The 25,259-nt window shown below is 37.9% G+C and overlaps 1 protein-coding gene and 1 long non-coding RNA gene across 4 annotated transcripts in view; one reads left to right on the top strand and one right to left on the bottom strand.

Annotated features, from left to right (window-relative positions):
* The window catches only part of gfra1a (gdnf family receptor alpha 1a), an 83,949-nt gene that overhangs the window by 10,175 nt on the left and 48,515 nt on the right, over nucleotides 1-25,259 (bottom strand). For both annotated transcript variants that reach the window (XM_046834717.1, XM_046834726.1), the window contains 3 exons: nucleotides 8,532-8,883; nucleotides 5,916-6,025; nucleotides 2,593-2,727 (listed from right to left, as the gene is read on the bottom strand). In XM_046834717.1, coding sequence (XP_046690673.1) covers nucleotides 2,593-2,727; nucleotides 5,916-6,025; nucleotides 8,532-8,883 — 597 coding nt within the window. The remainder of the gene's footprint in view (nucleotides 1-2,592; nucleotides 2,728-5,915; nucleotides 6,026-8,531; nucleotides 8,884-25,259) is intronic.
* LOC124375932 overlaps nucleotides 1-25,259 on the top strand; it is a 92,906-nt gene that overhangs the window by 29,357 nt on the left and 38,290 nt on the right. Inside the window, exon 3 of one of the 2 annotated variants that reach the window (XR_006923745.1) lies at nucleotides 19,381-19,560. The exons of the other annotated variant lie outside the window; for it this stretch is intronic. This is a non-coding gene — a long non-coding RNA (uncharacterized LOC124375932). Of the gene's footprint in view, nucleotides 1-19,380; nucleotides 19,561-25,259 lie in introns of those variants that run through there. 2 annotated transcript variants of the gene reach the window in all.

Raw genomic sequence — 25,259 nt, 5'->3', positions numbered from 1 at the left:
AATGCTAATCTGTCTAAGAAGGAAGCAAGTAAATACTCAGATTTCTTGAATAATAAAAAAATCTTTGTAAACGGAACAGATATTGATGTAAAGCCAGAGCTAAGACTAATGTTTTGGATTTCTTTATTACCATGTTCAGTATGTTGTAACATCACAGATGTATATAGCAAACTAGTTAGCACAGTTCAGGCTAAGAGTGCTGTGATTTTTGAGTGCTATGATCTTATCCTTTTCCTTTTAAAGACATTTAATGCTGCCATATTCACATAGCCATTACCATATAGCTATGCCTATGCTGTCTAGCTAGTTATTTATCTAGCTAGTTAGCTTTGCTAACTGGTTAATTGTTATACACAGTGCAGTAATAGCCTAGCAGTCGCTATAGGATCATAAGTAAATTGGAAAGTATATATTTTTAGAAATGTTATTTTCCTAACAAGTTTGTTCTAAATAATTTTAAATAATATATTAAAACTCTTCAAATGTCCATTTCAGATCACATTTCTGTTCAGCAATAGCTTCATGAGAAGACAGATAGGAAAGAGGCCCGCAGGCCGCAGAGAGAAGCTCACGCTCTGACGGCACAAACGAGGTGCCCTAACACCTGTCAGTGCATTTAACACTCTGCTCGGCTAATGAGGCACGAGAGAGAGAAAGAATCAGCAAGACTAGGAGAGAGCTGTCGGTCTCTGTAGCCTAACATCCATCTTTGCAGAAACCAGAGGGGCATCTGGAAAGAGAACGATGTGAGTCTGATTGTTTTCATGCTGCTGTATTCTGGCAAAAAAGCAAAGAGATGACGTGTGTCTTTGATAGACGGATGAGAAGAGAATGGGGAAAGCTAAAAAAGAAATAAATAAATGATGGGAAGATAGAGAGGAGGACAACCCAGTTTACACTGCTGAGGAATGCCTTTTAGTCTGCACTGGAATGAACCTTAGGAAACAACACTCCCCCTCTCTTAGCTTTTAATTCCAAGCTTCAGTCCTTTTTAGCATTTTAACCTCTATGGCTCATACCATCGCATCTTCAGGAGATCGTCAGGAGACAAAACCTGTTTTATTCACCCCCCTGCATGCTGGTTTGTGATTAATTAAAAATAGGCTGAGAAACGACAGGTTGCGGGTCGGGAATTTGGAGTGGAATGGAGAGACACGGGAAAGAGCAAAGAGTGTCTGGTTAGGAGTTGACTGAGGTGATGATCAGTTCTTTGATAGATAACAACATTCAACAAGCAGAATATTATCATTTTGTACGAGAAGGCAAACAGGTAGGGCCTAAAAGACAAGGTATTTGACATTTAGAATTTTATATAAAGAATATTATATCATGACATTTGAAAACTAAACCTTTATGATACACATAATCAAGTTTTTTTTTTTATTTGGGAACAAACAAACAAACAAAAATAATAATTTGCGAACAAACAAGTTCTTGGTGGACAAGAACTCAAATTTCCACTGGACACAGCAGCCTTCAAACATGGCCACCCTGGACTCCAACTCTCTCTTATACACACACACACACACACACACACACACACACACACACACACACACACACACACACACACTATTTCAAGGACCTTCATTCAGGAAAACAATGCTCACTGTGACACTTATTACCATACTATGCTATTTTTGCTCATCCAGATAATTATAGAGCATGTAAACTTTTTATATTCCAAAATCTGAAAAGTTAGTCACGAAGCCATTAAAGCGATTTATTACACTACATACAGTACATAGTGTACACAGATAAGGCATAACCTTATGACCACCTGCCTTACATTGTGTTGGTCCCCCCTTTGCAGCCTAAACAGTCCCGACCTGCCGAGCATTAACAGCTTTAACTTTTTTTAGCAATATCAGCTACAGGAGCTCATCTGTTGGATCTGTTAGCCTTCGCTCCCCACGTGCATTAATGAGCCTTGGCGGCCCAGGACCCTGTCACTGGGGCACCACTGTTCCTTCCTTGGACCACTTTTAATAAATACTGACCACTGCAGACCAGGAACAGCCCACAAAAGCTTCAGTTCTTGAGATGTTCTGACCCAGTCATCTAGCCATCACAATTTGGCCCATTTGAAACTCGCATAAATCCTTACTGCTGCCTAATATATGCCGCCCACTGGCAGGTGCCACAATGAAGAAATGATCAGTGTTATTCACTTTACCGTTCATAATGATATAATGCCAATGTTATGCCTGGTTGGTGTATATAGTAATATATATGTGGATCGAGCATTGAAAGGATGTGTGATACAATTGCGAGGGTGCCGAGGTTCGGTTTCAGGAACAATTACTGTGTATAACATGGCGATAAAAATATTTTAAGTAATCATTTATTGTTCCATGTTTTTTGCTTCTAAAAGAAAAAAGAAAGAACTTTCGGTAAAGAACATGATTCGACAGGTCTCCGGATGCGCTTAGGGGAATGTCACTGGGACGAATAAAGAGTGCAGGAAGCACAAAGTAGAAAAATGGACAGAAAACTGAAAGCTACTGGAGATCTAACCACAAGATAGAGAGATAGAGATATATCAGAAAACTATAAAGGAGGAGAGAAGGCAGGCAGTGGTGTGTTACTCACGCAGACAGGCATTGTCAGTGAAGAACTCTGTGAACCGTTCGCAGTCCTCTTTGCTGTTGCCGCTGTTACTACAGTCGCAGAACGGCGACACGCTGATTTTTGGGGAGCGCAGGTAGTTCGGGGTCATCACCGTACCTGTGGAGGAGAAATATGAAAATCTGATTTCCAAATCATTCTTTATTGTTGCAAATCTCACCTTTCACTGTGTGTCTCTTTGATACATTAATAAAATAGTATTTTATAAAAGCAGATTAGGCCATACATCTGCCACAAAGTTACAGATTCGGATGAATGCTCACGGTGTCATATGCTATTGATCCTATAGTGGATAGAAACATTGTAATGTGGATTTGGTTAGGTGAGGTTGTGAGGCGAAGTTTATAAAAAACTAATAAAGCTTTGAAACGAGTCTCCACTGTCAGTGCTTTGTCACAGTCTAAGTAGAGTTGAAGTCATGCAGTTTCTCTATGACTTGACGTATTTTTGAAGAGATTGAGAGAAAAACTGATGGATTGACTGAGCAAGTTGTGTCGTGGACTTTCCATAACAATAAAAAAGTGGTGGACAGTAATGAAGTAAATGTAATTCATTACTGTATTTAAGTACTTTACTTTGTACTAGTTTAGGTTTCCTGGTGGTCTAGTGGTTAGGATGCGGCGTGTCAGGGAACCAACCCCAGCCATTAGGGTTGCACAAGCCTTAGTGCCAGACCCAAGCCCGGATAAATGGGGAGGGTTGCGTTAGGAAGGGCATCCAGCGTAAAAACATGTGCCAAATCAAACATGCGGATGATCCGCTGTGGCGACCCCTAATGGGAGAAGCCGAAAGAAAGTTTAAACTTTGTACTAGTTTACTTTGTACTTTACTTAAAAGTTTCCATTTGGGGAAAACGTTTACTTTACCTTTACTACATTTCAAAGTTACATATTTTTTTAATGAACTACATTTTGCAAAATCAGTTGTACCTTTTTATTTATGAGTTGAAAAAACTGGTCAAGCCAACAATCAGGGTAGAGCGTGTGCAGTTTGACCTTGTTTTGAAGCAGAACATTTTGAAAGTTAAATGTTGGAAGAAACTCCTGATTGTTACTCACCACAACAGTAGTTGTGTAGTCATTTTCCAGTAGTTGAAAAGAATAATAATTTAAATAGATATCCATCAGGGTTTGACTCATTAATATCATTCTTTTAATAGATCAGTGTGCTGAGAAAGTATTTTCACATAAACTGAGTTGATTAAGCAAAGAGTCTTGCAACAAAAATATTAATAGCAACATTATAGCCATAATAAATCATAGTACTTTGGATACGTAAGTACATTAAAAGGGCAAATTGTACTTTTACCAACTGTATCTCTAACTTAAGTACATGGTTTATGTACTTTGTCCACCACTGAACATAACTACAAACATGTACAAATACATTGTAATCATGAGCAAACTGCTGTTGGATTAGAGGAATAAAACAGTTTAGGAAGTGCTGTTACAGGAAAACATTTAACATCACGCTCATGCTCTTAAATGTGTAAAACCACATACCACCTCGTCATGATTGGATTTTTGTTCCTATAAATGCAGTTCATTACGGTTAATAATAACGAATAATTGTCTTTTATTCGTTATTGGCTTCTAGCTTTATATTTTTACATTATTAGTATTCCATGACCTTGGTATTGGACATGGTCTATCTCCTCAGTTTCTGACTACTACATATGTGTTTCTTATCTATTTTTATATTCTTATATTTTCAATCATAATAAATCAAACAAGACCGGTCTCTAATCATCCTAAAGATCTAAAGGTCTAAAATTGGGATTTTCTAAGTAGATTTTAAACCTAAAAAGTATATTTTAACAGTGCAGTTGTTTAGGTGTTCACTTGAAGTACAACACTCAACTGTATGTGACTAAATATGGATGCGTTTTCATATTCTGTGTTGGCCTGAAAACCTTTATCTCCATGAACAATTAATTTGATTTCACACAATTTGGAACTGGTTGAACATACAGGAACGATCTGTTTATGAGGATCTCGCATTAAAATCAAGATAGCAAGAGAGGCGCATCTTCCCCTCATCTAACCATAATCCGCCTGGCATGAGTTTAAAGAAACATCACACATCTGGTTTGAAATCTTTTATCCCTCTCTTTTTCTTTCTGTATCTCTGTCTATCTGTCTCTACATGGTAACAGGCAACAATCCAGAGGTACTTGTTTTTGGGTTTTGTTTTTCTGGCAGAACAGCAACGCATTTGCACCAGACACATTTCAGCAGTGTTGTTATGGCAGAATGTGATCGATGAAGCAGGAATGTTAGTTTCAGTAGATGAGAAAAAGAACACAAAAGGATTTGTGTGCAATTCCCCCTATTCTCAATTTGCTAGTGCTGGACTTTCCGTTTTTATTTTTTTACATCACATATCCTATTTTGTGACTCACTACAGCTCTTACTTTGTTTCCAAAAAAGTGAACAGAGACCTTCTGTCTGGGAAAGATGACATTTTTTTTTTGGCACCAAAGTCTGTCTCATTGTGTAAACTCAATGGAGAGGAAAGGCTCAAATTATTCAACGAAATATAAATGAATATGAATGAAAATGAAAAATGGGCATGCAGAGGAACCGGCTCGGCCAACCCGATCTCGCACAAAATTGTTGGAATTTTAATGAATGATTTAGTTTGGCGCTTACACAAATGAGACGATATAAAACAGCAGGCATGTTAGCACTAATTCATTACTTTTCATCTGGGTTTCAGCTTGTGTACTTCCTGTAGACATTCAAGTTGCCATAATGTGTCAACTTGACTTGGTTAGGAGGTGTATTGTTGAAGCATTCATTTTACCAATAGTTTAGCTAGGTTTATTCACAAGACTCTAAAGAACGAATCTTTAGACTCTTCCATTAAACAGTGGGATATAACTAGTTTTAGTATGACTCATCCTCTGTGAATGACTGTCTGGTAGCCAGTACAAAACATTACATCATACGTATGAATAATAATTGACGCTGTCAGAGAAAGATATATGTAACTTCAGTTTTGCATGGACAGATCTCATTTACGTATGAATAATCGCGATTAGGTATTCAGTGGCATGTTTTAGAGCTGGTTGACTGAAACAATATTTAATGGAAAAATGTTTCACCTTGGACATTTTACATATTAAAAGTTAGACCTGTGAGAAATTTTGTGTCAGTGTTTGACACGCTGTTTGACACTACCTGGTACACTGGATATATACATTTTTTTTTTTACTTCTCAGTTGAACTAATGAAGTGGCTCAGTCTTCGAATGTGTTTCATTACACCCCCTTGCCAAATCCTTACCAATGAGACCCGAGTAGGAGAGAAGGCAATCAGCATAGTTTTCTTTTAGACAGCCAGAAAGAGAACGTGGCTCCGGCTGACAGTTGGTGAAGAAATCGGCTAGACGTGACCTGAAACATAGACAAATTCCAAATGCAAAATAAGAAACCTCTCTCTCTCTCTCTCTCTCTCTCTCTCTCTCTATCTATATATATATATATATATATATATATATATATATATATATATATATATATATATATATATATATATATATATATATATATATATATATATATATATATATATATATATATATATATACATACATAAAATCCTATAATATACTACACAACATAAACAAAAAAAAAAACATTACATAATCAGTATAACAATATACTGGGCTATTGTCCCTGTCCCTGACACGTACATGTATTTTCAAAATGATCTCAGCAGCAGTGCTTCGTTGCTAAGCATAGAGGAGGAGAAACTAAATTAATGTGGTTGCGCAGTTGTTTTAGGCATATGGTGTGGGATTAGCAGGAGACTGAAGGTGTCAATCCATCTCCAGAAAACACAGCGAACCCCTGCGTGCTGCACATCAGACCTCCTACGGTAACCTCTGAAACTCAAATCGCTTCCAACCGCCTGTGGAAAAACATGCAGTCAGGAGCGTGCGAGGAAAAAGACTGAAGCTGCTGCGAGTACAAAGGGGCAGGAGTCCAAATGTTGTTCATTAATTCGTGTGTGTGTGTGTGTGAACACCAGGTACGCAGGTGATCGCACTTGCAGATGCCCGAATTGAGGAGTTAAACTATCCTTTTTATCCCCTCTTTCTGTCTTTCCTTTTCCGCTTTGAGACTTCTCACTTATCTGACACATACAACCCCTTTGAGATCCCACCTCCACGGCGCTTTATTCGGCCCACAACAAGCCACTTACAGCACGTCGGGGTGCGCTCCAAACTCCAAAATAAAATTAAGCGCTTATGCTTTATTGCTACACTTCGATAATTGTGATAATTGTCCTGTGAACGCTCGGTGTTTCGGGTTAATGTGCACTTTATTTCCCAGCAGAAATGCAGATAGAGGATTAGCGCTAACTGTCGCCGCTGGTGATCGCACGTAATCACAGACGCCGCGATCCCGGAAGTCTCTCCTCCTCGTGTGGGTGTGATGTTTGTTTGCACCTCTAAAGCCTCTGCTTTACAGTGCCGTGTTGTGTTAATGTGTGTTGCCATGGAGTATCACTTTATGGGAAGGGCTACGACAACAATGGCAAGATTCTCATAGTGTTTATTACAATCTCTGTTTATACAGAAGACCGAGTCAAATCAGAGGTGGGTGATATAGAATATTTTTTGATGGTTAAAGACATTTCTATGATGGGTTCCCTGGTGGTCTAGTGGTTAGGATGCGGCGCTCTCAATGCTGTGGCCCGGGTTCGATCCCCGGTCAGGGAACCAACCCCAGCCATTAGGGTTGCACAAGCCTTAGTGTCGGCCCCAAGCCCGGATAAATGGGGAGGGTTGTGTTAGGAAGGGCATCCAGCGTAAAAACATGTGCCAAATCAAACATGCAGATGGTCCGCTGTGGTGACCCCTAATGGGAAAAGCCGAAAGACAGTTTAAAGACATTTCTATGATGCATCATGTGCAGGAGAAATGCTCTTTGGGATGAGTTTAAAAGAGGTAAAAACTTGGATACACATCTGATTGCCTTGTTGATTGTTTGTTCCATAGCAGTATGTTGGGATGGGTTGTGTTGTGTTAGTACTTTGTTTAATATCTACATCAAATTAATGGTTTTAAATGGGGAAAAAAATAACATTTTGTGAATAAAAGTCACTTATATAATAGAAAACATATATTAAATACATTTAAATTCTCCTATATAAAAAAATGCAGAGATACTGATACAGAGGTCTCAGACAGGTGTATTGTTCAATAATTCATCACAAATTTAATACATTATATAGACAAAAACTTTGGGACACCTGACTTTTTCAGTCATATGCGCTTCTTACTTAACTGTTATCACAAAGTATCACCCTACTGTATAGGGTGTCTTCGGATGCAGTAGCAGTAAACATGTTCCAGCATGACAACCCCCTGGAGCTTCTTGAAGATATGCTTTACATGTGTTGGAGTGGAAGATCTTGAATTGCCCGCTTTAAATCTCTGACCTCAACCCTATTGAACTGGATGAGTCAGAACTCACCCCAAGCCTACTCACTTTACATCCCTTCCTGACTTTACTAACACCCTTGTTGTAGATGAATGAGCACAAATCTCTTCAAGCCTAGTTGAATATCTGATGGAACATCTTTCCAGAAGATTGGAGGTTATTAAAACAGCAAATGGGGACTAAATGTGAAATGTATTGTTCAAGAAGCACATTTGAATCTCATAGTATGGTGTCCGCAAACGTCTGTCTATATTGTGATGAATCATTTATCAAGCATGTTGTATTTGATCTAATCATTCATTATTAATTTAATTGAAGAAACATGTCGAATTAGCATCCCTTCTCTCTTTTTCTCCCAAAAAAAAAAAAATAATCAGTGATTGAAAGGAAAATGATCCATGACATTGAGAATGACTGTATGATCCAGAATAAAGTGGGGATTTGTGCATACCTGCAGATGTAGTTACTCTTGCAGGACATTTGCAGTTCCAAGCAGTTGGGCTTCTCCTTGTCCTCATAGGAGCATGCAGGGACGATAGTCTGGCGCCGACGCTCTGAGCAGGCTGACTGATCTCCTGGAGGGCACGAGCAGTACAGCATGCTGTAGCTGTGTCGGGGAGGCACCTTGTCGAAAAACTGACGCAGCGCCTTGTGGCACTTACGCTTGTTGCACACTTCGGCCGTGGAGACGCGACTCGTGCAGGGGCTGATGTAGGCAGAGCGGTACTTCTTACACGTGTCATTCAGATTGCACGCCTTGGCTGCATTGAGGCAGTTGTTCTCCTTAGCCAGAGCAGGGTCACCTTTAGAAGAAAAAAGAACAGAAAAAGGATGACATGTTGGTGTTTATTATAATAAATCGACAATAACTCTCTTAAGGCAAATTCACCCCAATGTGTTTGTGGAAGTTTTTTTTTATTACTTTCTTGTTCAAATAAAAGTTTATAAATTCACACCAGAGGTATGTCAAAAAAAAAAAAAAAGCTTTCAATCATGAGGACCAAGAAGCAAATCATTTCAATCTGAAGTTCTGAAAAAGCATCAGTCAAGTTTTTTTGTGTTTTATTTTAAAACTTTAATATCCCACAGATATTATTAAATTTATTATTCAAATCTGGCACAACCAGAACATGTGAATCAGTGATAAAGAGGGAATTAGTCCGTTTAACAGTATTGCTCAATCTGATGCTCCCACCACCATGCTTCATCGTAGGGGTTGTGTTTTCTGGGCTATTTTGTGTGTATTCATGAAATGAATAAATCAAATCAAATTCAGGTCTTGGTTGTAACATGGGTGAAAACCTATGAGTCATTTGTCCTGCATGAACCTGGTGGTGATTCGGACAGCAAGAAAGACAGAAAGATACTGAATTCTTCAAGCATCCCTTTTCCTTATATATAAATTGTTATAAATATCTGTAACTTGCATATTGTACTGGATGCCCAGGAGGATTTAGTCAAAATGGGAGATTCTGGATCCCACATTAAATAATAAACTATTGAGGCATACACTTTATGTTGCGCATTTAAGGTTGCTTGGAATTTTCTCTCTCTCTCTCTCTCTCTCTCTCTCTCTCTCTCTCTCTATAACATCTAATTTTCATATACTACCATATACATGACCAATCTTTACTACAGTTCTGTCAATATGGGTGACAGAAATCCTGTAAACTATAACCTTAGCTTTTTTGTAACGTTAAGTCAAAGAGAACCATCCATTTAGAGCCCTGCAGGCTAAACAAACGGTCCTCGGACAAAAAAAGCAGAGTCATCAAAGCTGCCCCACACGCGTACACACACTCTCTCTTTTCTCGCCTCGCCTGTCAGCTTCCGCTAATTGCCCGGTTTCTTACAGATGCCGCCATTAATTACCATTCCTGGAGACTTTTCAGAAAAGTGGCGCAACAGCAGCAGTTTGGCTTTTAATAAGGGCCAATTAAAAAAGTGGAGAGAGCAGGATTGCTGGAGAGTGGAAATGTGTGTGTGTGTGCTGCAGAAGCATGTGTATGAGTGAATGTGTGTGTATGTTTTCTGTGCCACTTCAGGGCCAATAAGCACTAGATAGAGTGTCTAAAAGAGCTGGTCGATGGGCCATGTGCATTTTCAGCATCACAGCTGGCAAGAAAAGATGTGCTTGTTTGTATAGTTGTTTCAGGCCCAATTAACGGATGACAGAACTGGTTCTAGCTGGTTCAAGATCTGTCATTATAAACCGTATGACACCCAAAATCCTTTCATTCTTCATGAAGCCAGATGTTAAGAGCAAGTACTAGTGGTATGATTGAACTTGTGCACATTCCTTTGACTAATTGTAAAGATTCCTTGTCATTCCTTTGTTTATTTTATATAACACACTTAATCCCAGATGTACATTGGGATTAAAGATGATGGACACCTCTCATTAAACCGAAACCAAATACAGTTTTGTTTTACATCATAACGTTCATTCAACAAAACCATACAATTATTTACAATAAAATCCCCACTATCATTTAGTGTTTTCAACTTTTGTGGTCTCAAATCCCCTTAAATCCCTTTAAACACAAGCCATCCTAATCATGATATTTTAGAGTCTATAATAAGATCTAATAATAAGTGGGCAACAACATTTGGACACCTGACCATAGGATTAGCATGTACTTTTTAAACATTCCAGTCAACATTTATTCCCTATTTGCTGTTATAGTAACCTCCACTCTTCTGGGAAGATGTTCCACCAAATTCTGGAGTGTGCCTGTGGAGATTTGTGAGATTTCATTCAGCCAGAAGGGTGTTAGTAAAGTCAGGTACTGATGTAGTGTAAGGATGGCTGGGGGTGCATTAAGTGTTGACATTCATCCAGTTCAATAGGGTGAAGATCAACAATATGCTCTGCTCTATAGCAGGTCACTCAAGATCTTCCACTCCAACCCATGTGCTTTACGCACAGGTACACTGTTATGCTTGAACAGTTTGGGTCTCCTAGTTCAAGTGAAGATTATATTTTAATGCTACTGCATCCAAAGACATCCTGTACAATAGGCCTCCACATATGGCTGGAAAATTCAGGTGTCCCAATACTTTTGTCAATAGAGTGTAAATTGTGTATATTATAGAAGCGATTTCTGACATTTTGGTGAAAACGGTTTGCCGAAGTTTTGGTCTCATTCCAACAAATTAAGTTGCATTTTTATTAAATCCTCTTTGTTTATTTATTTATTTGAATTAATCTCTCAATTTAGAGTGCGTGATGCAATAGCAGACTATACCTTATGCAATGTGCAGCAATTGTAAAAAAAAATATGCGACAGTTCCAGTGGTAAACAATCTGATTTAAAGTTTTACATGCAGATTATTCATAAATTGAACATTTATTCAAATAGGCTTCATTAAGTCCACTAGGTTCCGATTAAGGCGTGAACATGAATATTTTATTTATTCCGATAGACGGATCAGTTGGATTAGTCATGGATTACTGTATTAGTCTGCATTTAAATGTAGCTATTGTTTGGTTCCGTTATTAAACAGAGCTTAATGTTGTTTTTTCTATTGTTGCAAACTAAGGGATTAATAACTTTAACTGTTTTATTTGCAGGGATTTGAGGCTTCACCCAGCAGAAACATCATCTCCTAAGTAGTGCGTGCAAATCTTAGTCCTGAGACATTTTATATTCAATTGCTCAGCAAATGTTTGGATTGAATATTGTATGAAAATGGATAGCAAATTAGTAAAATACAAAATGTAATTTACCAAGAAATGGATAATACTGAAGTGAATGGATATCATTCTAAGCCATTCATGGAAGTTTGCTAACCTCTACCTAATAAACTTTTGCAAAAAACTTTCAGAGCAACATGACTTCTTCAATGTTGTGAATCTGGTCAAATTAAAGCCTGACACTGATGAGAATGCATAGACCTTCAGATGCACTTGGACAAATATGTCTATACACTACACTATATGGTGTATGTGGAGAATTGTGCTCATTCAGCCACAAGGGCGTTAGTAAAGTCAGGTAGTGATATAGGTGAGGTGAGGAGTCCTGAGGTGCAGTCAGCATTTTTATAATAACACTCTTGATGTCACCCAAATGAGGATAAACTCCCCTTTTAGGTCTGGTACCTCTCAAGGTTTCTTCCTCATAACATCTAAGGGAGTTTTTTCCTTGCCACAGTTGCCACGGCTGCTCATCAGGGATAAATACACATCATTCACCTTAGCTGTTAAATTCTGTAAAGCTGCTTTGAGACAATGTCTGTTGTGAAAAGCGCTATAGAAATAAACTTGACTTGACTTGACATTCATCCCAAAGATGTTCAATAGGGTTGAGGTCTGAGCTCTACAGCAAGCCACTTAATATCTTCCACTCCAACCAATATAATGCATATCTTCATCTTCTTTGTGCACTTCTTTGTTCTTCTAGGTCCGAATCCCGCACCCCAGGTTTATTGCATTTGCCACATAACTAGTTTGTTTGAAATGTATGTAGAAATAATGGAATTGATTAATACAAATATAATTATTATTTATAAAATGAAGTAAAATGTAAATACAGTACAGTACTGTATACATAAAATAGCATTTTTAGGGTGGATTACTGTATGTACAATTCTGGAACATTCTGTTATGTAAGAATAATATTATATACATATAGTTATATATTGCATATATTGCAAAGAATTGCTGTTTCCGTCACTATTTTAATGCATTAAAACATTTTCAGAATAAATTCCCACAAATGGAAATAGGAAGTTTTGATACATGCACATACATTTCTTATGGAGGTAACAGTAGAACAGCAAATATGCATTTTTTACATCTTAAATGTAGTATAAGTGTTTCATCTTATATGTTAATTAACACAAACATTATTGAAACCCTATTATTCTTCTCAGTCAATTGCATTCATTTTACATCTTGACCTTTTGCACATTTGATTAGCTGCTGTAAGAGCAAACGACCACATCCCTTCTGATGCTTCTGCTGGACAGTAAAACGATACACTCCCAAATACACACACACACACACACACACACACACACACACACACACAACTGCAATGTAGAAAAAGCCTTGCAAATTCCTAGCAAAGTGGCAAACATTCCCACACCTACACCTAACAGACTGAACATATGCTGAGGGCATCAAGTGTGCAGGTATGCAAGAGAGGTGTGTGTGTTTGTGTGCGTGTGTGTGTTACCTGAGTGATATGTGCACAAATGTGTGTATGTGTGCATCGCACTGTATACGCAGCTGTCTACCTTTTCACAAAGTGTGAGAGTCATACCTAAATCCTGTGTGGGCTTGTGTTTCACTATTTGTGTGTGTGTGTGTTTGAGCGTAAACAGATGGCTCTGTCTCTAACCCCCGTATCATGCGTACATTGACTGAAGAAAACATTTCAGGGAGTGGTTGTGTGTCTCAAGAGTGGAAATTGTGCTGGTAACACACAGATCCACCTACAGACCACTCTTGCATTGGCAAAGGTTATAAAAACTTCTTCAAATTTTATTCACTAAACTTTTTCTTACATCTTAATGCCTAGTGTGTGTCTAGAGCAAATGTCTGAACGTGTGTTATGGGAACAAACTAAGCGTCTATACACTATGTACTGCACATAAGCTAGCTAGTAAGAGATTTCTATGTATTTCATGTAGGAAATGTAATGAGTGTTGAACAGCAGGAACAGATGACCAACACGTATTTATCATGAGTGATTTAACTATATATAAATAAACAAATAGTAATAATCATTTTAAAATACAGGTAGTCCTGTATTACGATATCATCGTAACTTGAAAATATCATAAGTCGAGAAATTGCCTAGCCATTGGTGATCAGTATGGGGTAGTATTAATAATAATAAATAATTAATAATTTAACAAATTACAGTACATCATTTTGCAAAAACAGCAATTACATGACTGTAATATATAAACTATAAAGTGTCAAAAACATTTATCTCACGATTGTCGTGAGTTAACTTGTGATTAACGTGTGATTAATCGCACATTTCTATACCTTCTAAATGTACCTTAAATTAATACTTTTCAAGCGTTTAATACTGTAATCAACATGGGCGTGGCCAAATATGGATGCTTTATGCAAATGTATGTTTATTATTAGCAAAACCAAACTCAACCTAGAGCATGAAGACAAAATGTGTTTTTAAGTAAATGTTTTAAAGTAATTATTAATTATTAATTAATTTACGTAAATCACCAGGGGACCAAACGGAACTTGTTTCCAAACGGACGGTTTTAATTGCCGGATGTTTGCATTATGGCGGATTTTGGTGCCTGATTTGAGACATGGCGACTCAGTAAAACAAATGTTTAGTGATTCAAACTGGTCAAACAGAAGTGTCCGCTGCACTAATCGCGCGTTAATAAAATTATTGCTGTTAAAGTGAATTTGTGTTAATAATTTTGTGTGTGTGTGTGTGTGTGTGTGTGTGTGTGTGTGTGTGTGTGTGTGTGTGTGTGTGGCAGAGGGTGCCTGGACGAGCGAGTGGAGGGTGGAACCAGACATGCTAAAACTGGGTTTTGAAACACCAAAAACACAAAAAATATGCATAGAACTTAAAACATTTGTAAGATTTAAAAATCAAAAGTAAAACTATCCTAACTCTAATACAGTTAATTGTATTAACAATTTTTGCTTACTTTGCATTTAAAATACATCTTTTTTTATACTAATTCATAAATCTAATTAAGATCTTCACTGCTGTATGTATATATACATACACACACACAGTAAGCGGCCTACCTATTGACGGAGGATGGCATGTATGACACAAACAGACGAACGGACGAGGCCATCTGCTCACATCGCTGCAATCAGAACCCCTGCGCAGCAGCTCCAGTTTCTGACACAGCCTCAAATCGATTAGCGTCACCTGTTTCCTCCCTCCTCCATCTCTAATTTTCAATTATAGTGAGAATGTGTCTGAATAATGACCTTGTCTCCCGTTGCGCAGAACCGAAATAACACTGCACGGATTATATTGCAAGGCAGGGCTAGCGTTACACTAATGCACGGAATGAAAGACGGACCGTGTTAGCCATAAAACCTTTTATCTGTCCTTGTCATCCAGTTTGATGGAGATGTTACTGTTGTGATTCTGGGATCAAATCTCAATGAAGAAAAAAGATTAACCTGAGGGGTAATGAGAAAACGCAGAGTGAAATGAAAAGCGAACGGCAGCTTTATTCCACCCTGTTATGTTAGATAGTATTAGGGTCAAGGGTTTGATTGAGGTGCAGTCATTATAAGAATCTAATACACGTGTGTGTGTGTGTGTGTGTGTGTGTGTGTGTGTGTGTGTGCTACTAAACAGCAAATTAGCTGACTTGCCAGGATGCTGATAGACAGCAAATGCTATACCAGACATTTTAAGAGTCTGCTCTGAGTGTGTATGTGACCAAATGTCCCTATAAACATATGAATATCTGACGTGGTTTGACTGAAAATATCACCCTCTGAACCTGCAAAAAATATAAATAAATAAAACCACAAGTTTTCCCTTTTTGAAATTGAGGATATGGCTACAGCTAGCATAAGAAGCATTGACTAAATTACCTACTGTACTTAGGAGTACAGTAAAGTTAGCAACAAAACAGGAATATCCATGCTGGTATAAAGTATACACACACACACACACACACACACACACACACACACAGGTAAATCCATTCCTTGCTCTGTGTCATCACATTGAGGTAAAAGGGGTCAGATTCAGATTAGCCCCAGAGACTAATTACTGTGTAAACAGACTTGCTGTACTACCGCCCTGCTGATGCTCTGTGCTAATAATTAGCCGGTGGTTTCCTGAAGAAAACGTCTATGAAATGAAAGAGGGATGAGGAGATGAGGGAGAAAAGTATGTGTTTGTATGTGTGTGTGTGTGTGTGTGTGTGTGTGTGTGTGTGTGTGTGTGTGTGTGCGTGCGCTGTTGATTGACTTTAACAGCTTTGATTACGTCCCATGCAGAGTAAACATGGCTGTGTGTGTGTCCATGTGTGTGTTGCTGAATTGATGAGGGTGTTTGGAAAACTGGGATGTAATGGGGCAGAAATGATGGCAGAGGGTGGAAATAAAAGCTTGTTTTGCACTTACAGCGGTGAAAGGAGCTCGAGTATTTTTTCTGTTTTATAGGGCTAAAGTGGGCTGTGGGTTTCCATTGCTGTTACAATTTATGTAACATGTCTGTAAAACAAAACATTCAGAATATCGTTATTTACGGGAAAATATTTGTCTTTACATTGAGCTTTTAAGAAAAGGAAATGATACCCCATTTACATTATAGTCTCATGATATCTATGTTAAGTAAAAAATGAAACACTTGTTACTGTTACTGATAAATAATCTCTGACTTCTCATGCTGTCTTGAGACTGTATGTGAAGCTGTGTTTCTATTTCCATCAGCAAGTTGATTATTATTTTATAACAGCAATATCATATCCACAGGTGACATTTGTCTATATGCAATACATCCTTAATGTGAATGCAGCTCTTCCCTTAGCACCACATATTCATAATTCAGGGTCATGGATTGGATCAATAATTGGTTAAGTTCTATCCAGTTTAGACTGAACAAAGCCACCAATTTGTCTATGCTATGAACACTAAATAATGAGGACTGTCACCTGTAGGGATATTGTGACCAAAACAGTTTCGAAACAACAATTCTAAATTCGATCGTCATTTATAATAAATTGAGAGCTGTTAAAAAAGGACATACAGTTCATGTATAAAAAAGGTCAATAAACCATCAATATTCACTACTGAACTTTTTTTTAGATTGTTGGTCAATTTTTGAGCAGAGGCTTCTATATAAACTCGTCATATATCATATATAGCGGATTCAGTGGTAAAGTCATATGCCGAAATATTGAAATCATTGCTGTACACATTGTGAACACCTAAACATCTAAACACATCGACGTTCATCCTGTTTATATTTAACCTCAAATTTAATAAAGATACGGCACCTTCCATAATTGTTTGTATAGTGAAACCTTATAGTCATATTTCGTTGATGTTACTTTAGAATTAGTGCATAAGTATAAACCTGGATCTACTGCCACTGCTGCTGATATGGACAACGAATCAGCAACGTCTGAGAAATCAGAGCTGAGAATTCAGCAGTGCAGTGGTGTGTTTAATGTAACTGCTCATGCATCTGAAACGAAGTCCTGCACAATGAACCTGCCGTGGAATCTCAAATTATTTTGTGTTTATCGATTTGTTTTTGATGCCGAGCGATTTCAAGAGCAGTGTAGGTCAATAAAGAGTTTTGCGTCGCAGCTGGTAAACGTAACTGTAAGTGAGCATTTACATCGCATATGGAGTGTGTATAAAACAAACATATGTGAAACTGACAAGGAAATGTGCTGTGAATAAAGTGAACTGTCATTTTTATTTTTTTTCAACGTGAGGACAGAAAGCAAGCTATATATATATATATATATATATATATATATATATATATATATATATATATATATATATATATATAAATTATATGGACATATATTATATGGACAAAAGTATTTTGACACCTGACTTTTCTAGTCATATGTGATTCTTTCCCAAACTGTTATCGCAAAGCTGAAGGCACACAAATGTCCACGTTGTCTTCAATAAACATATGTTTAGCATGGGTTAGGAGTAGAAGATCTCCTGCTACAGAGCACTGACCTCAACCCTATATATTCCCTCTACTATCTCTATTTCTCCCACCTTTTTAGTTTGTTTTTTACATAAAACTTGCCTCATCCTTATTGTTTCCAATAATTTGTTGTTGTTTTTTTTCGTTTGTGTGTGCGCGTTGTTCTTATTTGCCACTGGACACTTCCTTGTACTCTCATTTTCTCTTATGCACTCTCTCAACTGATAATAAAACTTACATCTTCCTTATTGTTCCCTATAAACAAGTGTACATGGCACTGGGTGCCCCGTGTGTGTGTGTGTGTGTGTGTGTGTGTGTGTGTGTGTGTGTGTGTGTGTGTGTGTCTGGTTATGTGGTTAGTTTCATTTGTCTATCCCTCTCTCTTTGTAACATGCATTGAAAACACATGAAATCTCAAAAGATTAAAAAGCTGGCAATAATCCCTGTGAAGAAAGTGATTCTATTAATTAATGTATTGTTTGTTAGTTATTTAGTCAGTTAATTAGTTGATTAGTTCGTTAATTAGTTACAAATAAAAGCCACGGCGCTTCAGACAATGTATTGACTTAGTATTAGATTCACTGTTCAGCCCCATAGCGTTCTGTAGCTACACACAATTCTTTGTAGTGATAGAATTACATGGCAACTTGTGTGTGTGTGTGTGTGTGTGTGTGTGTGTGTGTGTGTGTGTGTGTGTGTGTGCGGTCCTGTTCACATATTACATTACGCTGCTGAACTCTTGAAGGGGATGTTTCCTGCTCAAATGCTCACATAGTGTGTGTAAGAGAAGCCTCCTCTGGGAGCGCTGTGTGAGGAAACGGCTGCAGTAGGCCTTTAATAATGTCACACACACACACACACACACACACACATATCCTAGGGCAGCATTCCATATACAGATTGATGAGGCTGTGTGTCCCAACTCATCGCTTAGTTCAGCCGTGCATAATGTGTGCTTTGTGTGTGTGTGTGTGTGTGTGTGTGTGTGTGTGTGTGTGTGTGTGTGAGTACGTGTGTAAGTGAGTGTGTACAGACTCCAAAACACGTTATAGAGATTTATTGTGTACTAGTGTCACTCGTGCAGCACCAACACCACCATTAAATTACATAAATGCAGTGTAAGGGAATCATTAGCCATGTTGGATCACACAGTGTGTTTTAATTACTTATAGAGCAGACCAGGGTGTGAATGTCCTACCATGACCTGCTTTTAGTTAATCAGTTCTTAAAATTGTCAAACATTATTCAGATTCAGTCGATCCCATCTAGGGTTAGGGTTAGGTTAGGTATCTATTTAGCAAACTGACTTTTTTTGGTACACTTTAGATGCACTAAAGGTGTGTGTATGCTGCGTTCATTCATTTTTCCATTTTTTTATTTGGAAAATCAGCATATGGTATTTAAAATACACCTCATTCAGAGAGTCTTGCCATCCTATTGTTTGACTGTGAGTTTTTTGGGTTTGTGGGACTCCTGAACAAACTGGATGTAAAAGAACTGATCAACCATCAGTACATAATCTATCAGTAGCTTCATCCAACATTCTGGCTTCACTTTGAGAAGTTCAAATGGAACACTATGTGCTTTTCAAAAGCAACAAGAGAGTGATATAAAATCATGCACAAAATCTTCACAAACTCTTTGCAGAACAACCCTGAGCTGACCTGCCCTGCACCTCCCCACCCTGCCATGTTCTGCAAACGGCTTCAGAGTGGACATTTCTTCACAGCACTACTGTTATCCCCTTTTATTTCCAGGTTAGGATTAAATAATAGATTGTAAATGTGCACTTTAGGACATTGATCATGGTGTGTCATTAAACAAATAGAAAAATGTTATTTTTTTTGTTTCTGCTTTTAATATTCAATCAAAAAAAACCAATGGAGGCTTCGTAATACAATTGAACAAAAAATATAAATGAAATTAAAATAAAATTATCGAACGTAACTTAAACGGATCATGAAACGATGCCAGCTTGTGAAAAACCCCCACTAATTTCTGTTTGCGTTTAAACATTGAATAATGTGGTGCATGTTGTGGGCGATCACATGTAAAGAACAGAGTTGTAACATCTAGAGCTCTGTTTCTCTCCAGCAACTTGATCAAAACAAGACCAGGTACAGAAACCAGATTTAACTAGTAATATATTACACATGCTTATTCCCTCTGGCTGCTTTAAACTGCCTCCTTAACTGACACACATTACTGTTAAATATAATCGTCGTTTTTTTCGTACTTTTTCTTTTATCCCGCCTTAAGGAGTGGCTTTAACACGACTGATACGTTACATTCGCCCACATAAAACGTATAAAATATGATGTATATCTATAAAACACCGTACATTGCCTTTTGATCTTCTCTGACCTTTCTGTGGCTACTGATAAGAGTGACAAAAACAGCACAGTCTAAAAGTACACTGATTACTATTGACCAGTTTCTTATCGTTCCCATGCCTTCACTAATCTTCAGCATTAACAACATCCAAAGACAACAGCACAGGATCTGATCGATTGATCAAATACAATAAACAGACCTTCCAGTGTGCTTTTCTGGTGCAAGCCAAAGAGTTAAGAAATCATAATAATAACAATAGAAAATGGAAGTAACATCAAATCAACTAAATAAAATAACATTAAAATAAGTTTAATGTCACTGTCACTATTAACAAGTGTCCTGCCTTTCATTCTTTTGTGTCGCACGGGCTGCCAATTAGAAATTACAGAAAAGGAAAGTAAATGGTATGTTTAAAGAGTCATACAACTAGATCTCATTTGCTATCTTCATTTTTAGCACACACACACACACACACACACACACACACACACACACACACACATCAATCACCCAATCATCACTCTGGCCACCTGTCAGTGCGTCAGCACTAGAGGTCGAGTCAAAGCTGAGCGAGGACACACACCGAGCCACGTCAATCAAACTCGCCCTCGTACAAAGACTTTGAGAGAAATGACTTATTCACTTATTTATTTTTTTTATTTTTATTTAATATTCCAAAGAATTCAAAGCAAGCTGTCTTTTTGAGTACTGAGAGTAATATATACTGTATATATAGTTCTCACGAAAGTGAGTACACCTCTTTTTATACTTGTATAAAAACAAACCCCAAAATATTTTTTTTTTTAACTTGGATATATTTTTAAGTAGTCACTGTGCAGCTTGTATAGCAGTATAGATTTACTATCTTCTGAAAAAAACTTAACATACAGACATTATTGTCAAACACGTTGCCAACAAAAGTGAGTGCACCCTAAGTGATAACAGCTGTATGTCGTGTAACCGTGCAAAGCCACACGTCCTATTCATCATGTTTAGGTTTTGGTCTGCTTGACAGGATCATACAAATTTGTGTATCTTGTATTAGAGCAGTTACAATATGGTGCTTCGAGTACAAATCTCTCATACTGACTACTGAATGTTCAGCATGGCACCTATTTGCAAAGACTCTCTGAGAATTTGAGAATTAGAAATGTTGCTCCCCACAAAGATGGCCTAGGCTATTAGAAGATCGTTAACACTATAAAACTGAGTTACAGTACAGTGGCCGGGGTCATACAGAGGTTTTCCAAGACGGATTCCGCAAGGGTCCATCGAAGAAGTTGAGTGCTTGTTCTGTGCGTCAGGTGCAGAAGCTGACTTCAAAAAACAGACACGAGTGCTGCCAGCATTAGAGGCTTTAGAGGTTGCAGGAGCAGAAGGTCTGCTTGTCAGTGCTCAGACCATACGCCGCACACTGCAACAAGTCGGTTTGCATGGCCGTCATCCCAGAAGGAAACCTATTCTAAATCTGGCTCACAAGAAAGCCTGCAAACACTTTGCTGAAGACGACCTGTCCAAGTTTATGTAGTACTGGAGCCTTGTTCCTGTGGTCTGATGAGACTAAGATGGCTCTGATGGTGTCCAGCATGTGTGGCGACACCCTGGTGAGGACCAGGAAAACTGTGTCTTGCCTACAGTTAAGCATGGTGGTGGTAGCATTATGGTCTGGGAAATGTATGAGTGCTGCTGGTACTGGGGAGCTGCGGTTCATTGAGAGAAACATGGATTCCAACATTTATAGTGAGATTCTGAAGAACATTATGTCCTCTCTTCATAAGCTGGGCTGAATGGTAGTTTTCCAACATAATAACGACCCCAAACACACCGCCGAGATGACAACCCTAATGAGCACCTGTGGGGCATCCTCAAGCGGAAGGTGGAGAGGCGCCATGTGTCTAACATTTAGCAGCTTCCTGATTTCATTATAAAGTGGAAGAGGAACCCAGCAACAACCTGTGCAGCTCTGGTGAATTCCATGCCCAGGAGGATTGAGGCAGTGCAAGATAACGATGGTGCTTTGGACACAGTTTTGACATGTTTATTCAGGATGTATTTACTATTATTGTTGCTTGAGAAGATATACTACTACACTGCGTGCACATACAGGGTGACTGTATCCTTAACAGGAAAGCATCGAGTCCACATGAAACATAATAAAGTGAGACAATCGAACAAGCGGAAAATCGAACATGCCATTGTACAAACGCTCAAAGATTAGAAGATAATATGGATATAAGGTTCAAAATGCGCTATAAGATATGAGGTGGCTTGGAAACCCCTTCACATGGTGAAGGTTTGACATTTTATACTACATTCATATGGGAATACTACAGAGTTTCCTTATGTAAACTACAGTGTTTCTCTATTGCACATATCTTTATCATGGTTACTCCTGTAAGTGAAAACTTCCACAAATAGGTTTATGTCCTGTAACTTTAGGATTTTATTTATTTATTTATTTTTTTTTCAATATAACGCCACTCTGCCATTGATTTTTTTTTTTTTTAACAGCACACCATATCGTTTTATTCCTCACAATCCTGGTGAGCAGACGCTAAGCATTTGGAACGGCCTTCTTAGCGATGTGATTAGACTTAAAGCTGTGAGGTATGGGGTTATTCCCTGGTGACATCGTCGTTAGATTGTTTTTGGAGAGCGGCGGTGTCCCTTTTTTTCTAATTGGCCATGGCAGTGCTGAGCTGCACTCACAAAGTGCCGTGAACTCTCCTCCTTGATTGATGATGTTCATTTTCCAAGTTGTGTCTTCAAAGCTTAAAAAGTGCATATGACCCAGTTCTCTGTGGACTCTACCAATTTTTTTTAAAGATTTCACTTCCAAAGCACCAAAGATGGATGACTATTGCTCCTCGATTCCTGGCAGGTAAAGCTGGGCAACTCTGCGGACAGAGATTCATGGCCATCAGGAAAAGCTGAGTGTGCCGTACTGTACATAGAAAAGATGGTCCATTGGGAATAAACGTGCGTAATGGCTGGGGATGAAAATGAAGGGAAGAAGAGGATGCTTGAGGTCAAGGAAAATAAAACAATGAAGTACAAGTTGTCCAGGAAACAATTTATTATTATTTTTTTTACATTTTTCATTCACTACTACTGACCAAATTTCCCATTTCCAATGGCAAAGCCATATCCCAGTGAGATTTTCAATAGAAATGTCTCCAAATCCAACTCCAAATACCCAAATATTCATTTTACCTTATTTCCCCTAGGGATATTAGTCATTTGACCCAAACATAATCTTTTTACTACTATTTTGCTACTAACTTTTCTACTTTTATGTAATTACAACAAAATCATAATCAAGTAATAGCAAACTTTTTGAATTCAGAATTGATTCTTCAGTATGCAAATCCTAGCTGTTCGATTAATGTAGCTATATAGTGATTAAAAAAAAAGCATAGCAAAATACAATACAAAGTTTTGCCACCAGATCTGTATATTGAACATTTTCCGATTTTTTTTTTAATTGGTTTTTTTGATTGCAGTGTTTTACTGATTTATAATCATTCATACTGAATAACCAATTTCCAGCTAAAAGTTTTTCTAAAATACACAATACAGTGGAACTAACTTTCTACTATCTACTTCTACTTGTTCTACTTTATAAAAGCACATGTAAAGGCCCAGAGCCAATTTTTTGACAAACCTAATTTGATTGAATAAATGACTACATATTAGCTGGTAAGGTACATTCAATAGGAGAACCTGATTAAACTCTTTAGTGCTTTCTTGGCCCCGTTTTTTTGTAGTTTCACACTATCGCAAATAATATACAGCACAAGGGTGTTAGTAAAGTCAGGTACTGATGTAGGTGAGGAGGCCTAGGTGCAGTCAGCATTCACATTCTTCTAAGATGTGTTCAATAGGGTTAAAGTCAGCGCTTTATAGCAGGCCACACAAGATCTTCTACTCCAACCCATGTGAAGCATATCTTCGTGGCTTAGTGCACAGGAGCATTGTAATGCTGGAACATGTCTGGGTTTATTAGTTCGAGTGAAGGGAAAATTTCACATTCGAATGTTCACGTCCTGTACAATTGTGTGTCTCCAACTTTGTACACTTTGCAGAAGAACCACATATGGTTAAAAAAAGTTAGGTGTCCCAATACTTTTCTCCGTATAGTATATGTTACATTAGAATGAACAATCATCATAGGTTTAGCAGGATATTGTCTCAAAATGTGTTGTAATGTGTTGCAACACTGGTGCGTGTGTACATGTGTGTGCGCGCACATGTGGTTTTGATTGTCTAGTCGCTCTGCATGAGGAAAGCATTGAAGGAAATCATTGTGATGTGTATAGCTCATATCAAAAGGCAAACTATTATCTAGAAACATCTGGAGGGATGGGGTTGTCTGAAGATGAGGCTGCTCCTACTAATGTTCAACTGCTACAGCTGAAGCGCTCCAAACAAAACACTTTAAACTGCGTAACATCGAATGCTAAATAAAAGGTTTATCTTCACCCAATGTAACTCTTAACAGATACAAATATGATGTGAAATCTCTCTATAGAGGAATTACAGACTTCTGTACACGACGTTATAGGAAAATAAACCTTGTTTCAACATTGGCCATCTAATAATGCCATTTTATAAAGTTCCTGTTGCATATCACACTATATTTCCACATTTTTATCACTAAAATGAAGAAAGTTTATATAAAAGTTCAACTCCCAATGACCTCAACAGGAATGTCTCCTAGTTAATTATTTTGTATTACAAATATTTAATGCACGAAATACCCTTAAAATATACTTCAGACAGAAAAAAAAGCTATGAAAAGGAAGAAAGAAAAAACAAAGGATATTTTTGCCATCAATTCCAAATTTTAAATAGTTTATCAATGATAATTCCACATAAATAATATGAACAATATCAACCGCTCGTTCTGGGGATTTCAGCCTACTGAGAATCTCACAGGAACATGGGATACATGGGAAACCCATGAAAAAGCACACAAACTTATGCAAATCAGGATGAGCTTAACCTGTATAACACGACCAATTGTGAACCGTGAACCAATGACAATACAGAAAGCCTGGGTGCAAAATAGGACCTCCATGACATCCTGTCCTCTTCTCTAAGGGGTAAAGGGACAGCCAGCAAGGTCATTACCCCCTAATGAGATTACTTAATGACCTCAAGGGAGTTCCAGAGCCATTTTCTGCCCGATT

Source organism: Silurus meridionalis, chromosome 2 (genome assembly GCF_014805685.1).
Source record: "Silurus meridionalis isolate SWU-2019-XX chromosome 2, ASM1480568v1, whole genome shotgun sequence".
NCBI lineage: Eukaryota > Metazoa > Chordata > Actinopteri > Siluriformes > Siluridae > Silurus > Silurus meridionalis.
This window is presented reverse-complemented; position numbering and strand designations above follow the sequence as displayed.